Raw genomic sequence first — 17,837 nt, 5'->3', positions numbered from 1 at the left:
ATCCTTCACTCATATGGAGAGGTCTGTTCACATACCTGTCCCCTAAATATTTGTCACCAATTTTCCAGTAGTGTTTCTTCCAAGTCCTTGACAGTCTGGCCAGACTATTGGGTATAGCTCATGAATCAGTAGATAGTTGTATATCTGGCCTTTTTTTTTTTCCTTCTAAGCAAAATGTACAACTCGTGCACTGCCTGAAATTTTGCCCACTGTGAAGATTTCCCTTTGACTTTTCTCATTCCAGGAGGAGTACTGCTTCTTTCTTTGGAGGAAGAAATTCTGAAGAATCTAAGTAGAGAGACCTGGGTTTTGACATCCTATTAGTAGTCATACCTGTGCGATGAAGTCTTCATTAAAACCCCAAAGCGCACAAGCTCAATATGACTGATAATGTCAAGACTCCTAAAGGCTGGTATGCCTGGAGAATGTCTGAAAACTTTGTACCCCTTCTTATGCCTTGCCTTGTGCATTTCTTCATCTGTATCCTTTATAATAAATTGTTTCTCTGAGTTCTATGAGCCACTCAAATAAATTAATCAAACCTGAGGAAGGGGTTGTTGCTACACTGATTTATGGTTGGTTGGTCAGAAGCTTAAGTAAAAACTACCCGAGGCTTGTGACTGGCTTCCAAAATATAGAGGGAGTCTGTAGGTCCTAGGGACTGACCCCTTACCTGTGAGATCTGACACTCTCTCTAGAGAATGTCAGGATTTTAACTGAATTAGAAGATATCAAGCTGGTGTACATTGCATAATTGATTGCTTAATTGCTGGTTGGGGAAAAATCCCCACACTTTTGGGGTAGAAGTCTTCTGTGCTAATTGTGATGTGTGAGTACAGGGAAAACACTTTATTTTTCCGAGACACACAAAGGTTCCAATTTCTCTATATCCTCACCAACACCTATTATTTTTTTATGATTTGTTTATTTTTTTAAATGATAGCTGTCTAGTGGTTGTGTCTTATCATTTTGATATGCATTTCCTTAATGATTAGTGTTGAACATCATCCCATGTGCTGCTTGGCCATTATATATCTTCTTTGGAGAAATGTCTATTCAAGTCTTTTGTACACTTTTGAATTAGATTATTTGGTTTTTGTTTTCCTGAAAAAAAATTTTTTTAAACTGAAAATTTATAAGAACTCCAGGATTTTGTTGGGACCTTGTGGCATTGTTATATGGCTTGAACTCTGCCTAACATTTGCTAGATACTTCATAATCACACTGATACAATTTTTCTTTTTAAAGTCAAGGTCTTGCTATGTTACCCAGGCTGCCCTTGAACTCATGAACTCCTGCCTCAGCCTCCCAAGTAGCTAGGACTACAAGTGTGTCACTATGCCTGGCCAAAAATATTCTTTATTTTGTGATTAGAACTTGTATTTAAGCACCACTTTTAAACCAATGATTTTCAGTATTATGAGGGTTATAGTTCATTAGGAAAGCATTTCATAATCATTTGGTTTTTATAAAAATTGCCCACAGATATCCTCATCTCCTATCCCCTTATTGATGTGTTTCTCCTTACTTCTAGAGGAAGTGTGTTCTATTTCTCAGATGTCTGAGAATAGAAGAAAGGTTGAGAATCGTTATTGTAAATTATCTGGAGAATGTAGCTTTCCACATTTTTCAACACTATCTAGCTTCTAAAATTCTTCCTCTTTTTTTTTTTTTTTTTTTTTTTGTGTGTACGGGGTGGGGTGATGATCAAACTCAGGACCTTGCCCTTGTGAGGCAGATGGGGGCACCACTGAGCTAAATCCCTGGCTGGTTCCCTGCTAGGTATGTTTATTTTACTTTGTCATTTCAGCCCCGGAACCTTTAAGTCACTTCTATATTCATTTGTACTCTGGTGTAATTGTTGATATCGTGATGGGCAATTTGATCCATAACATTGAAGGTTACCTAACACCTAACTTTATTTTTCCTTAATTTCTGTATTTCAGTGATAGTCAGTTCTTCATTTCCTTGAAGTGTACCCACTCACATGGTTAGAAACAGTACTACATCTGACCAGAATCTTCTAAATTTTCTATATATGCATCTTTCATAGTTTTAGTGTTCTGATCTATCTTAATTTCTCTGTATATATAACCTCTTTTGGCTTTATCCTTTTGCTGTACCAGCAGCATTACTGTTGTATTCCTTACCCCATGGAAGTATTCATCTGTAAATCCTCTACCCAGTTTGAATTTAAATATCTGTGAATTATATGAATGGTGTTGGTGATTTATATGTTTATCTGTACCTTTAACATAGCTTGGCAGTAGTCTAGCCAGTTTTTATTTTATTTTATTTTTTTACTGTTTCTAACATTGTTATTGTTTTACCCTCTACTGTTAAAATATTTGCTTTTCTCACTGTTGGCTTTCTATTTTATAAGGCTTTTAAATTAAAACTTGTTTTACAGATCTTTGGGGTACTGATAGCTGCTGTTGGCAAAAAAGGCTTGTGGTTGGACATGGTGGCATGCCTGCAATCTCAGCACTTTGGAGGCTGAGGCAGGAGCTTTGCCTGGAGTTCAAGGCCGGCTTGGTCCACATAGTAAGTGCCAGGTGAGCTTGAAACACAGCAAGACCTTGTCTCAACCTCCTCACCTCCCAAAGGCTTATGTAGTCGAGTCTGAGATATATTGCAAGTTATATCTCTCCTAGAGATTTACAGTGCTTATTAGCAAATTGAAGAATCTGAACTGTTTTTCAGGAAAAACTTTTAATGTAACTTTTTAATATAGCTCCCCTCAACAAAAATTAAACCCAGTAAGACCCAAATAACCTTTTAATGAATTTCACTGCTGTGGCTGAGTACTTTTTTTTAAAAACTGTCTATTCTTTCCTTTTTTTGGGGGGGGAGGTTTGAGACAGGGTCTCACTGTGTAGTTGAGTCTGACCCTGAACTCACTATGTAGCCTAGGCTGGTCTCGAACTCACAGTGATCCTCCTGCCTCAGCCTCTGAGTGCTGGGATTACAGGTGTGAGCCACCACGCCCGGCTGTTCTTTGCATTTTCACTGTCTTGTTCTGTAATCTGAAGCAGAAACTGACACTCATAGAAATCTATTGTTTCTCTTTTGGGCGTGGTGCTGTAATCTCAGCCTGAAGAGGCCAGTTTAGACTACATGGTGAGAACCTGTCTTATATAAGACACACACACACACACACACACACACACACACACACACACACAGACACACAAATGAGAAACAGAGAGACAGAGAGGAGAGAGAAACAATCTGTTTTTGCCAGTGGGTAAACTCAACTCACAATGCAAATGTGTGCACCAATTTACATTCCAAATTTATCATTGTGCATGCTATTCAGTGGTCCTGAAAAATCTCAGGGTTTGTGAACACATTTTGTTTGTTCATCTCATCTTAGGTATTAGAATTTTTTCCTCCTCTTCCTTTTAATTAATTAAAAACAATTTTTTTTTGGAGACAGGATCTCACCATGTAGTTCAGGCTGGCCTTGAACTCATGGCGATCCTCCTTCCCCAGCCTGAGTGCTGGGATTATAGGTGTGTGCCACCACATCTGCCTTCTTTTTAATTTAGATATTCCTTTATAAGAGATGTGTATGTACATGATAAAGGATTTTAGACCTTCAGAGGAATTAGCAGCTTCAGGTGATGACATTCCAGTAGTGATTAATTTCAGTATGCATACTTTCCAAGAATGCCACTATCTCTAAGAAATAATCTCTTTCATTAATCTTTTTTATTTCCCATATTTTGGGAAAAGAACTTTTATCTTCAGACTTTAACTGCTTGATTCTCTCTGCCCTTTTCCTTTAAAAACTAATAATGCAACATTGTTGCTTGTAGTACTTTTCCTTGAGACTTTTCTGGATGCATACTGCCTCCTTTGGTTGTATCTTCAGTTACACTACTTTCTGCTAATACTCTGTCAAAAAGCAGAAGAAACTTTCTAAATGCTAATTGTGCTCTGACTTGCTGTTATAGCCCCGGAAATATCTCTTCTTATGTCATTTACTAACTAGAAAATTCTATTTCAGTTTAATTACTTCATGATGAAGGGTTTGTAAGGCTTTTCCTTTGGGTTTTCATAGTATGGTTTACATTATGTTGACTTTATTTGTTTTTGTGACTTTTTCTTCTTTTAGATATGAATCTTTTATTTATTTTTGTATCCCTATCTCTTTCTTTCTTTTTTTTTTGGTACTGGGGATCGAACTTGGGTCCTTGTGCGCTTGCAAGGCAGGCGGCGGAACCACTGAGCTAAATCCCTGGCCCCTGTATCCCTATTTCTTAACCTAGCACTTTATATATGAATGATCACAACTAAGGTTTGTTATTTAATGCCAGATTATATTTGTTTACCTGAAAAAATATAGTCTCAGCTTCCTAATTTGCAGGGCCTAATGCAAAGTGAAAATGCAGACAGGGCTTTTTGTTTAAAAAGCAGAAGAGGGTACCTGCCACTAGAGGCACTAAAATATAGTGTTTTCCTTTCTTGTATGCTTTCTCTTGTAGTGTTTTAAATTTACTTTTAATGTCATTCAAATGGAGTAAAATTAAAATTATAAATTATGAAATACACTGTTCATTTATATTGTGCAGTGCCAATTTTGAATTCAAATGTAGAATTGCTGGTATTTCATAGCTAGTACGTGTATCTGTGTTTCATTCTTACTAGAACAGTGGAAATGGCTATGTAAAACTTACCCAACTGTTTTATGTCACTTCTTGATACTTGAATATTCTAGCAACACTATAAAGCAGGGTGGAAAGAATAAGGAACTATGAATTGTGCTATTCTTCTCTTTCCTTTTATGTAATCATTTTTAGCACAAATGGTTCAATAATTTAGGGAAGTGTGACATAAGGAAATATATACAATTTCTTGGTCATTCACCCCCACCCCCTTTCTTTAGAACAAGAGCATTTATTTGTCAGTCATGGTACTTGTGCATTGTGGATTGAATCTATTCTGCTGTTGGGAAGATTATTCAAATCCTTCCCTTGTCTTCTTTTTTTTTTTGTGGTACTGGGAATTGCACTCTGGGGTCTGTGCTTGATAGGCAGGCACAATGCCACTGAGCTAAATCCTCAGCCCTATTTAGTTCAGTTTTAAACTATTTAGTTTGTACAATTCCAAGTTTTAATAGTATATGCTGTGTTCCTAAACCTCTTTGTCTTTCCCCTTTTATATTTTTTTTGTCATGGATATCATAATGATGGGGATATGTTTTAAGAAAGATGTTATTAGGCATTTGGATTTGGTTTTGAGACAGGATCTTTCTATGTAATTCAGTCCATCCGTGAACCCACTACATAGCCCCCGCTGATCTCTTAACTCACCTTAAGGTGGTGCTTCTACCTCAGCCTTCTGAGTACTGTGAGTATTGTTGTGTGCCTCCATGCTTGGTGTTATTAGGCATTTTTCTCACTGTACAAACATTAGCATATATTTACACAAACTTAAGACATCTATGATGTCACTATCATAATTTTATGAGACTCTTGTCCTGAGTGTGCTTTGTCATTGACTGAAACCTTATGTGGCACATAATTTTATACTTTAATATATTTTGTGTCCATTAATTTAGGTTTATAGCTATTTTTATTTATATGTCTTTTAAATTATATAAAAAGAAAAACCCAAGAGTTACAAACCAAAAAATACAATAATTGACTTTTGTTTTTACTTAGGTGGTTAAATCTAGTAATGTTTTCTACTTCTTTTTGTTTATTTATTTTTAGTTATTCTCTATTATTATTCCCTTTCAATCTTGAGAACTCATTTTGGGAGTCAGGGACAATGGTAGATGCCTATAGTACCAGCTTCATGGGAGACTGATGTCTTGGGAAGACCACTTGTGTCCAGTAGTTAAGTCCAGCTTAGGTAACACAGCAAGACCTCATTTCCAACAAAGAAACACAAAATCACATTTTGGTATTTCTCACAGTGCAGGTCTACTGGTAGTGAATTTTGTTGGTTTTATCTGGAAATACAATTTCTCCTTCATTCTTTAAAATAATTAATTAATTAATTTATTGGTACTTGGGATCAAACTTGGGACCTTCCGCTTGCAAGGCAGGTTGGCAGAACCACTGAGCTAAATCCCTGGCCCTTATTTTTATTTATTTATGTTTTTTGAGACAGTGTTTTGCTATTTACTCTACAGTCCAGGGTGGCCTTAAACTTGTTATATAATCCAAGTTGGCCTTAAACTCACAATCCTTTCTCAGCTTCTTGAGTGCCCAAATTATGTGCATCATCATGCCCGGCTTCCCTTTCATTCATCTTTTTTTTTTTTTTTTTTAATTCATGTTTGCAATACATGATGATTCTACACTCATTGTGAGTTGATGTGTGTACATGACACATCTTAATTCTTTTTGCTTCTCTTTGCCTTCCTTCTTTTCCCTTCTCTGCCCTTTATTCTTGGGAGGATAATTTTGCTGGCTAGGGAATTCTTTTTTGACATTTTTTTCCCCCTTTCAGGATTTATATCTTATTGAGCTTTGGAGACCTCTGTGGCTTCTTATGAAAAACCTAGTTTGTAACCTTTGTGTTTGATGAGTTAAAATCTCTTGCTTATATTTTGTTTGGGTATTGACAATTTGACTATAATGTATATTAGTGTCAATCTGTTTTTCTTTTTGTGTGGTACTAGGGATTGAACTCAATGTGGATTTCTTTTGGATTTATTCTGTTTGGAGTTTATTGAGCTTGGATATGAATAGTTGAGTCTTTCATCAGATTTGAGAAGTTTTGGCCACTGTTTCTTCAAAAAAAAAAAAAAAAATTTTTTTTTTTTTTTGGTACCAGGGATTGAACTCAGGACCTTGCACTTGCAAGGCAGGTGTAGTGCCAGTGAGCTTAATTTCCAACCCAATCAAATTCTTTTCTTCACTGTTCTCTCTCTTCCTCCTGTGACTTCTGGGCGCATGCACAGCGTGTGTGTATGTGTGTGTGTGTGTGTGTGTGTGTGTGTGTGTGTGTTTTCTTTTTGATACCAGGGATCTAACTCAGGACCTTGTGCTTGGGAGGCTGGGGAACGACTGAGCTAAATCCCCAGCCTTCTCCTGTGACTTCTATTATGCATATTTAGGTATACTTTGGAGGAAGAAAAGAACTAAGGAACCTAGGAAATAAAATATAGCCCCCAAAATTTCAGAAAAACTGTTAGTGTTCTTGTGAGAGATTATAACCGTGAATCAAGGTCAGTGTTTTAAGAAGGATAATAAGTGAGAAAAATCTTATAAATAAAAATGTGGTAGAAGAATTGGAAGATAACGTTTAGGAAACCACCAAGGAGGAGGAAAATAAAGAAAATTGGGAAAATGGAGAGAAATGATAAGAAAATTGGAAGGTTAATTTAGGAGGACCAAATTTTAATTAATAGATATCTAGAGAAGGAGAACTGAAAAGATAAAAAGAAGGATGCCATAGGAACTATAGTATAAAATTTTTTTCCAGAAATAAAATATATCAGAAATTAAAAGAACTGACTGAATACCCAGTAAAATGAATGAAGGAGTAGGTACAAAGCTTATCATTTGGAATTATCTAGACCACTGTGCTAAAGATATTGTTCTTTTTTTTTTTTTTTTTTTTTTTTTTTTTTGAGACAGGGTCTCACTATGTAGTTGAGAAGGACCTGGAACTCACTGTGTAGCTCAGGCTGGTCTTGAACTCACAGCGATCTTCCTGCCTCAGCCTCCCAATAAAGTTACTATTCTAAAGATTAACCCAGAGGGGAAAAAATGGTCAATTTAAAAAAGAGAGTAAGAATTTTCTCAGTAATAGCTATATAAATTAGAAATTAGTGAAAAGGAATATATAAAATTTTGAGCAAACCATTTTGAGAATTTTATAGTTAAGTAAACACAATACGAGGTAGAATAAAGGCATTTTAGATATCTAAAGTTATAAAATTTACTTACTACAGCATTAGTTTGTAGAAATCCAATAACTGGAACTGTTTCTCTTCTTGAATTATAAACAAGTTGAGTGAGGCAAAAGAAACCTGGAGGCCAGAATATCATTTTTATTATTAATAAATTACAATCTGGAAAATGGGGCTTATGTTTTTATATAGTTTAATAATGGATGTGAGAATTAGGCAGACTTACCTTTTAGGCACAGGCAGAACTAGACAACTGCAGGTATTATGTGAGACTTCTGTAAAAGTTAAGGTTTGAAGGAGGAAAGTGGAATTTTCTTTCCTTTTGATAGTAGGATCCTGAATGGTAAAAGAAAGGAAGAGTTTAGACTTTGGCCACATCATTTCTTTTTTCCCCCAGTACCAGCGATCAAACTCAGGACTTTCTGCTTGCAAGATAGGCGCAGTGCCACTGAACTAAATCCCTGGCCTGAAAGAGAAGAGTGGAAAGAGGTCAGAGATTTTATGATAGTGAATGTCCCTTTACATAGAAATATCAAAAGTTGAACAAGATTTTTTCTGGTCCCTTTCTTGGAAAGCTATTGGAAGATGTGCGTCATCAAAAATGAGGAAGTAAACCATGAAAGAAAACAGGCTAACATGAGAGAGGGGAAGGGAATTGGTATGATGATAGTAAAATGAATTCTTCTGTGACAGCTATGGTAGAAGTCTATTAGTTCTAGAAAAGTCCTAATAAAAGATATGTCCAAGGAGAGAACAACAATGACAGAGACAGATTACTTAATGCTTTGAGCATACTGAGACAATATTTGTAGTTCTGTCAAAGAATTATTGATATGTAAAAAAGCTAAACATGGAGGTAGTAATTAATTTTAGGTAAAAATAAAAAATACCCCAAAAAAGAATACTAACTTTAGTCACAAGGCTAGATACAATAATATAGTGGCTTAACAAAGTTTTATTCCTTTCTCATGTAATACTTCCTAGATTAGTGATCTAGAAGAGTAGCTTGTTAAATGCGGTCATTTAGTGGCCTAAGTTCCACCGATTATATTGTCCATCAGGCTATCAGTGTGTGTATCACCCGAATGTGTAAGAAATGCAGAATGTCAAGACTCACCCTAACTTATGTTTAAGAATTAATTCTTATGCACAGAAGTTTGAAACTCATTGGTCTGAATTAGAACATAATTGTTGGTTAAATGATTGAAGCTGGATGGTTGAGAATTTTATCTAATTAGGAGGTAAGAACTGGATCATGAGGCCACACCTAACTGCAGAAAACATTGGGAAATAAGCTGAGGATATAGCTCAGCAGCACAGTGCCTGCTGGGCAAGCCAGTGTTTGATTCCTGGTATCAAGAAAAAATAAAAAATGAAAGGAAAGAGAGAGAAAGAAAGAACAAATGAAAGAAAACAAAATGTTGGGAAGGGTAGTCCAGTCATGTTCCTGGAAAAATAAAATGAATTTTAATTTTAATCTGCAAATAGTATAATATTTGACTCAGCTCTGAATAATAATCATCATCCTAGGAGGATGGGGGTAAGGTTGTGTATTAGTCTGTTTTCTGTTCCTATAACAAAATAATGGAGGGTGAGTACTTTATAAAGAAAAAAGGTTTAGTTAGCCAACAGATCTAGAGATTCAAGAGTGTGACACTATCATCTCCTTGGCTTAGATGAGGGTCTTCTGGCTACCTGACAACATGGCATGTGGCCTTACGGAGAAGAGTACATGTGAGAGCAGCAGATCACATGTAAGACAGGGAACCAGAAATATTCAGGGTCTGGGCTTGCTATTTATATAACAGCTTTCTGTCAAGGGAACCAATTTTGGTTTTCTTCACAAGAGCTATATTAATTCTTTCTGAGTGTGATACCCTCAGTGACCTAATTATTTGTCACTGGGCCCTGCCTCTTAAAACAACCACCTTTTGGCAATGCCGCCTGAGGACCAAGCTTCCAGCACTTTGAGGGACACACTCAAACCATATCCAAACCTTAATAGTTGGGAATGCTTGTATGCAGTTTTGTCTTGTTTCCAGGAGGACTCATTGAGATAGCATATATATATAACACTAGAATGAAGTAAGAAGTACTGTCTTAAACATGTTATTTTGAAATAGGGGGGTAAATCCTGGAAGAAACAGCTACAAGTTAAGTAGTTGATTCTGAGGGGAAAAATTGGGAGTTGGTAAGGAGACTGTGCAGTTGTAGTACTATAGACTTTTTTGAATGGTGCCAGTGCTTGTTCTTAGCAGATTTGAAAAAAAAATTCTCTAGTCTGAATAGAAAGTAAACATATAAATAATTTCAAGTGTTAAGTGATATAAGAAAGGTAAGAAAATTAGTAAGAGGCAGCATACTTTAACTTAACCTGGATAGGAAAGTGGAGGGCTAGGTTAAGGCATTAAAAACATTTTTTGGTTGTTGTAGACAGCAAAAAATATGATGTAGTTAAACATCTTTTGGAGTTTTTGTATTACTTTTGAAGTGTGAACAATTAATAATTCAAGCTAATTTTTTATTAATTCATTTAACAAATTTATTGAGTGTCTAAAGAAAATGCTTTTATTTATGGAGCCTAGGAAGTTCCTGGCAATTTTCTGTAATTTGTAAAATTACCAGAACCTGACCAGCATTAGCATCACTCTGTTTTATGATTTGCATAGAATCATAATTTCTTTAAGTTGGAGTAAATGTAAATCTAGCTGGTTCAGTTATTCATTTTGCAGTTCACAAATAACTGATTCAGTATTTTTTTTCTTTGTAGTTGTTCAGAGTCACCCAGAGGCTTCTGAGCCTCAGTGATTGGAGGCCTTAGGTGAAATTGGTTCTTTATATAATTTGTTTTAAAAAGCAGTAGAAGCTTCTCAAGGAGTTTTTTTTCTTTCTTTCTTTCTTCTTTTTTTGAGACAGTGTCTGACTATATAGTTTAGACTGACCTTGAACTCCCTGTGTACCCCAGGCTGGTTTTGAACTCTTGGCAATCTTCCTCCCTCAGCCTCCCAAGTGCTGGGATTATAAGTGTGAGCCACCACACCCAGCTCATATAGCTTTCTGTAATTACACTTTGAAATAGTCTGTCTTTCTCTATTCCATGGAAAGTAAAATGTTACTCAAAAATTGTTGTTTGCTTTCGTTCAGAAGGGAGAGACCCCAAAAGAGATCTTTTCCTAGTTGGTGTAGGGAAGCCAGAAAGCCAAATTGAACTTGGGTGACAGCATCCTATGTTTATTCAATGGTCATAGAATGCAGAAGTGGCAGTCTAGATTGGAAATCAGCTCCACCTGTTGAGGGTGGGGAAGTCATAGAGGGGGAAAAAATGAAGGGAGGAATATGCTAACAAAGGGGAGGAATATTCATGTATTTTTCTGGAATAGGTAGATATTTCCCAGGACTCAGGTACTACCTCTTTTCATTCCTTTTATGGTCTGGTTGCTTCCTGCCATGGTGTTTGGTAGGTGTGCCATTTATTGAAATTGGATTCTGAAGTTAGAGGTTGTTTAATGGTGATTCTGACAGTCATTTTACATCCAGCTGTTTTTAGTCAGTCCACCTGAAGAGGAGCTTCTAGTCTTCAGACTTCTGTCTTCAAAGATAAGATGAGGGTGGGGTAGCTTTTGAGCTAGGTCATTTGGCAGTACACTAAGCATCATTAACTGCATTAATTGTGATTAGTTTTCCATTAATTATGCAGCATTTATTCTGGGTAAACCTTTTAAGCTAATATAGCCAAACAATTCTTTCAAGAATCAAGCCTCAGATCTGGAGGCCAGTTGGCTAATTAAACAATGGAAGGTTACAGAAAGGCGTCAAGCTTCCACTGAAATAATTCCAGTTTTTGCTGACAGTGGAAGTAGGAAAAGAGGGGTGTGAAAAACAGTCTGGGGTACATAGTCTTTTAATTGTGATTTTGAATGTCTGGTAAATAACTAGCATTGGATGAATGCACGCAGGACCAAAGATGATTAGAACTAGAAGTAGAAGTGGACCGATGTGGTGTCTTAATGATTTATTTTAAAATGAAATGAAATATATTCTAAATGCTTTGCTCTTCTAAATAGAACTACAAAAGAAAATGACACACATATGTAATCTCAGCACTGTGGGAGGCAGAAGCAGAGGATCAAAAGTCTTGAGTCCAGAAACTTAGGCAGACCCTGTCTCAAAAATAAAAAATAAAAAAGGGCTGGTATATAATTTAGTGTGAGGGACCTGGGTTCAATACTCAGTATGTGTGTGAGGCAGGGTACAGGGGACTCAGCATTTTCTTGATAATTAATAAAGATATGTATAATTGGGCTAAAGTTAGAATCTCATTTAAGATCCATTTGCCACATTCTAAAAATGTAACCAGGAATTATAAAGTAGGACTGACATATTTTTGGTTGAACCGATTTTGCTAACAATGTGCACTGGGAAAGCACTGAGCCTTATTTTCAAAATCCTGTTTCCTCAAAGAATACTTCATTTCTAGTAATTACAGCTTTTTTTGAGGGAAACTTTGTAACCTTAATAGCTTCAAAAAATTGAAGAGTTAATTTTGTTGTAAAATTACCTCAAAAAATTACTTTTTTGAGGCAATAAAACATTTGCTACTGTTATCAGAAAGGAAGGGAATGTTAGGAAAGAAGTATAGTTTGTTTTTTCATAACACTACTCACAATTTAAATGTACTTTTAGTTTAATGAAAAGAATTATTTACTTAATGTGAAACTTGGCAATTTTCTGAATCTTAAACTCCTCTCTAGCACACATTAACTATTTTTCATAGTTGTAGCTTTTATTTATATATACAGACTTGATTACAGAGTTTTTGTTGTACTGGGGATTGAACCCAAAGCCTTGTGCTTGCAGTGCAAGCACTCTACCTTTGAACTACATCCCCAGCTCTTTTTTGTCTTTAAGACAGGGTCCTGGTAAGTTGTCCAGGCTGGCCTTGAACTTTTGGCCCTCTTACCTTAACCTCCTGAATAGGTGGGGCTATAGTGCTTTTGTCATGTTCATAAACAAATTTGTGGATTAATGATATAAGAAGTCTTTATGACTTTTGTAAGATATCTACAAAATTATTAAACAATTATTAGAATAGTACTAGAAAAATATTTTAGTTCCTAGATAATGTAAAACTGATCTTTTAGAAAGAGCCCATTTTTATTTTTCATTTAAAATTATTTATTTATCTGTCTATCCATCTATGGTGCTGGCGATTGAATCCAGGGTTTTTGCAGGGTTACATCCCCAGCCTTTTTCATTTTTTATTTTGAGGTCTCACTAAGTCACTAAGTTGCCTAGGCTAAGCTTAAACTTGCAGTCTTTCTGCCTCAGCCACCTATAGTGGTGCTGGAATTATAGACATGTGCCGCCAGGCAAGTACTTTATTTTTTTCAAGGAACTTGTTTTCGTTTCTACAAGAATTTAGGAATAATCATTCATTTGGATAGTTCTTTTGATAATTGTGTAAGATAACTTATTAAGAATAATAGTGTTATTTTTAAATTAAAATTTAATTAACATCCAGCTGTGGTGGTACACACCTATAATCCCAGCACTTGGGGGGCTGAGGCAGGAGGATTGCTGTGAGTTCGAGATGAGCCTGGACTACACAGTGAGTTCCAGAGCAGTCTGAACTACATAGTGAGACCCTGTCTCAAAAAACAAAGAAACAAAAAATAATTAACAAATATTAATCATTATTAACATTAACTATCAGTGGTTAATATACTAATTAAACAGATTCAGTTTTTGAAAAACTAGGAACAAAAGCATTCTTTTACAGGTATAAATTGCTATAGCTTTTATTGGAAAAGATTGGTCCAAAAATTGATGAAATCCAGTATGGTTTTGACTTAAATTTTAATTATCATAATTTCTTAAAATATTGTATAATAACTTAGAAAAAAAGCCCTATCTTTTATTTTTAGTTTTCATTTTTTGAAACAAGGCCTCTCTGTGTAGTCCTTGCTGGCCTTGAACTCACTGTGTAGCCCAGGCTGGCCTGGAATGCATGGCAATCCTTCTACCTCAGCCTCCTGAGTGCTGCAATTATAAATGTGTGCTACCCCTCCCAGCAAAGAGCCTACTTTTTAATTTAACTTTATTTTTAAGAGCCTATTTGGGGATGGGGATTTAGCTCATTGACATCACGCCTGTCTGGTAAGCACAAGGTCCTGAGTTTGATCCCCGGTACTAGGGGGAAAAAAAAAAAGACAAGATGGTATTAAAATCTGGACAGATCAAAGGTAGACAGTACAGTATAGAGGACTCTACTATGAACAGGAATTATAAAATCTAGGTAAAAGTAATGCATTGGCAAGCCTAAGTTTTTTCTGGAGATACACTTTGCATATACAGATGGTTGGGAATAAATGATATGTTCTAAGCCTTTTAGGTAATATTTTGTGTTTATACAATGCATGTTTGTGATAATCTTGTCAGCTTGATCGATTGTTTTCCTAGAGAGGTGATTGGATTGTGAGGACCCTAACTTCATCAAAGGATTAATCCATTGATAAGATCATAGTTGAACGTGCTATTAGGAGGTGGGTCCTGGTTGAAGGGAATAGATCACAGGGGCCAGATCTTGGGGGGACTATATTTGGTCTCTTGGCCCCTTGACTCCTTTTCTGGTGTTCTTTCTTTCTGCTTCCTGGCTGCATGATGTGAATAGCTTTCCTTGCCCAAACCTCTGTCATAATGTTTCTGCCTTGCCACAGTCCTAAAAGCAGTAGAGCCAACCAGCTATGAACTGAAACCGTGAGCAAAGATAAACCTTTTCACCTTTAAACTGCTTGTGTGAGGTATTTTGTCATAGTAACAAAAAGCTGGCCTATCCAATATTTGTATGACTTCAGACATTTTCCTAAATTTGTAATTTAATAAATTAACCAATGAAATCAAAGTGTTACTTTTTTTGTTTTTGTTTTGTTTCTGTGGTACATCGAATTTAGGACCTTGTGTTTATGAGGTAGGTGTGGCGTCACTGAGCCAAATCCTGGTCCAAAGTGCTGCATTTTAATTCCTTAGTGTTTGATTTTTTTTGTCAGGACTATAATTATTATATAATTATTTATATACTAATGCTTCTTTAGAGATGTAGCACTGAATTAAGGCGTATGGGACAAAGTGAACAGGAAGAAAAATTCTGATTAATATATAAAGATTTCTAATACAGAAATAATTTAATAAGAGACAGTATTTTCACTTTTAGTTTGTGTTTTAAATGTTTCTCAACACAATTACTCCTGTTTTTTAAACTGTTTCTTCAATTTTGAGAACAATTGTTTTTAATGTCTCACTATTGCATATTATTTTATTTTAAAAATTAATTTTATTGTTACACTATATATATATATATATAGAGAGAGAGAGAGAGAGAGAGAGAGAGAGAGAGAGAGAGAGAGAGAGAGAGAGAGAGAGAGAGAGAGAGAGAGAGAGAGAGAGAGAGAGAGAGAGAGAGAGAGAGAGAGAGAGAGAGAGAGAGAGAGAGAGAGAGAGAGAGAGAGAGAGAGAGAGAGAGAGAGAGAGAGAGAGAGAGAGAGAGAGAGAGAGAGGGATCATATTCATCAGAGGGAATTTGTACCTATACATAGTGTATTTTGATTCTTTTTTTCCCATTCCCCTCCCTTCCCTTCAACCCTCCATTCCCTATGTACAAAAGTCTTGTTTGTTTTTTCTTTCTATTATCTTTTGTTTCTCTCTTTCCCTTCCTTCTCTTTCCCCTCTCCTCTGCCTTTGTTCCCCTTAAACATTTTCTTCCTACTTTCCAATATCTATTATCCATTTAGGCCCTTACTTAACTTACCCTTTGGTTCCTCACACAAGAGAAACAGTGTAATATTCAAACATATATGTGTGATTTATTTCCCTTATAATTATGTTCTTAAGGTACATCCATTTACCTAAAAATGTCTCAAGTTTATCCTTCTTTATGGCACTGTAAATACTCCATTATATGCAAGAACCACATTTTCTTTATCTAGTCATCTGATGATGGGTATCTGGGCTGTTTCCAACACTTAGCTATTACAACTTGTGCTGCTATAAACTTGGGTGTTCATATATCACTATGGTATGATGCTTTTAACTTTTCTTGAGAAGATATCAAGAAGGGGAATAGCTGGGTCAAATGAAACCTCTAATTTTGGTGTTTTTGAGGAATCTCCATACTGATGACCACAGTGGTTATACCAATTTACAGTCCCACTTGTTTTTCCCCCACAGTCCCTCCAGCATTTATTATTGGATGATTTCTTGATGACAGCCATTCTTTCTGGAGTGAGATGGAATCACATTGTTGTTTTAATTTGCATTTCTCAAATGACCTGTGATGTCAAACTTTTTTTAAATATATTTATTTGCTATTCGTACTTTATCTGGGAAGTGTCTATTCATCTCAGATGCCCATTTTTAGATTGGGTCTTTAAATTTGGGGAGTCTTTTTTTTTGAGTTTTAAAATATATTTTTAGGTATTAGTCTTTTGAGGAATAGCTGGTAAAATTTTTTTCTCATTCTGTGGGTTGTCTCTTCACTATTGGAGATTTCTTTTGGTGTGCAAAAGTTTTGCATTTTAACTAACAAAAATTTTATTTTTAATTCAATAGTTTGCTTGCCTAAACTGGATTTGATACTCCAAACTACTGGAACTGCCATTTTACAATATTGCAATTGGAAAGAAGCACGTTTTCAAATAATGGAAACTCCTAAGACCTCTAAAAGTGAAAATCATGAACCAAAGAATGTTATTTGTGAAGAAAGCAAAACAGTTAAAGTTGTAACTAATCAAAACTTGAAAGCTAGAAATGATAAATCCATAAAAGAAATTGTGAGCAGCCCTTCAAACAGAAGTAATAGTAAAAAAAACAAACAAAATGATACTTGTGTAGAGAAGACAGAAGTTAAATCATGGAAAGTGAATGCTGCCAGTGTTCCAGGTCCTAAAGATTTGGGGTTAGTTCTTCGAGATCAAAGTCATTGCAAAGCAAAAAAATTACCGAATTCACCCGTGAAAGCTGAAAAAATACCTAGTTCTATTTCACAGGCAAAATTAGAAAAGGCACCAAATTTACAGGCAAAAGCAGAAAAAGCACCAAAGTCACCTAATTTACCAGTAAAGGCAGACAAAGTGCCCTGTTCACCTGCAACAGCAGCAGGAGCAGTAGGAAGGGCACTTAGTTCACAGAAGAAGGCAGAAAAAGCACCTAGTTCTCAGATGAAATTAGAAAAGGTGGCCAACATGAGTGCAGCAGACCCAGAAAAGGTGTCCAGTTTACTTTTGAGAGAAAACAAGAGACAAATGGAATCACAACAAACTGGAAAAAAAATTCCAGGCTCCTTTACTTCTGTGAACAAAGTGACTATTGAAACTATACACAGAGAAAAATCTGCTCTTGAGAAATTACCACAATCTCAGAAGCAACAAACTCGAACAGATAATAATGGTGATTCTGATGATAGTGCTTCAGGAATTGAAGACATGTCAGATGATTCAAGTAAGTACAAATTACAGTATTCTGTGAGTCACCTTTTTTGGGAAGTGTGTGTGTGTGTTTCTGTGTGTGTGTGTGTGTGTGTGTGTGTGTGTGTGTGTGAATGGTAAATGTTTTTAAGATTATTCCTCCTTTAATTCCATGAAGGGCATTACTAATATGGCTCTTAAAGCTAAAACAAAACAAATAACTTTCCATTTATTATGGTAGGTAAAAAGGCTTTGCGCTTATAAATTTAGTAACGTCTTTAATTGGTTGGACATGCCCAAATACACTTCTATTTTATTTACCTATTTTTCAGTGCTATGGATCAAACTTAAGGCTTTATGCAGGCTAGGCAAGTGCTTTCTCCTTGAAAGACATTCTCATCCCCACATACTCTTTAAATGACTTTAGTAATATATTGCTTATTCATTCACCAAACTTGGATGTATTACATTCCTATTATATGCCAGTCGTGTGTTTACAATGGAAA

The 17,837-nt window shown here is 35.8% G+C and overlaps 1 protein-coding gene across 10 annotated transcripts in view; it reads left to right on the top strand.

Moving 5' to 3' along the window:
- Positions 1-2,432: 2,432 nt before the first annotated feature.
- The window catches only part of Tut4 (terminal uridylyl transferase 4), a 94,652-nt gene continuing 79,247 nt past the window's right edge, over positions 2,433-17,837 (top strand). For 3 of the 10 annotated variants that reach the window (XM_010610329.3, XM_010610327.3, XM_010610326.3), the window contains exons 1-2: positions 2,435-2,555; positions 16,478-17,365. In XM_010610329.3, the coding sequence (XP_010608631.1) occupies positions 16,567-17,365 (799 nt within the window). In that variant the 5' untranslated portion in view covers positions 2,435-2,555; positions 16,478-16,566. Of the gene's footprint in view, positions 2,556-16,477; positions 17,366-17,837 lie in introns of all 10 variants that reach the window. The other 7 variants (XM_010610335.3, XM_010610334.3, XM_010610333.3 and 4 more) reach the window with 4 other exon arrangements.

Source organism: Fukomys damarensis, unplaced genomic scaffold (assembly GCF_012274545.1).
Source record: "Fukomys damarensis isolate Sample0158 unplaced genomic scaffold, DMR_v1.0_HiC HiC_scaffold_23, whole genome shotgun sequence".
In the NCBI taxonomy this organism is placed as follows: Eukaryota; Metazoa; Chordata; class Mammalia; order Rodentia; family Bathyergidae; genus Fukomys; species Fukomys damarensis.
This window is presented reverse-complemented; position numbering and strand designations above follow the sequence as displayed.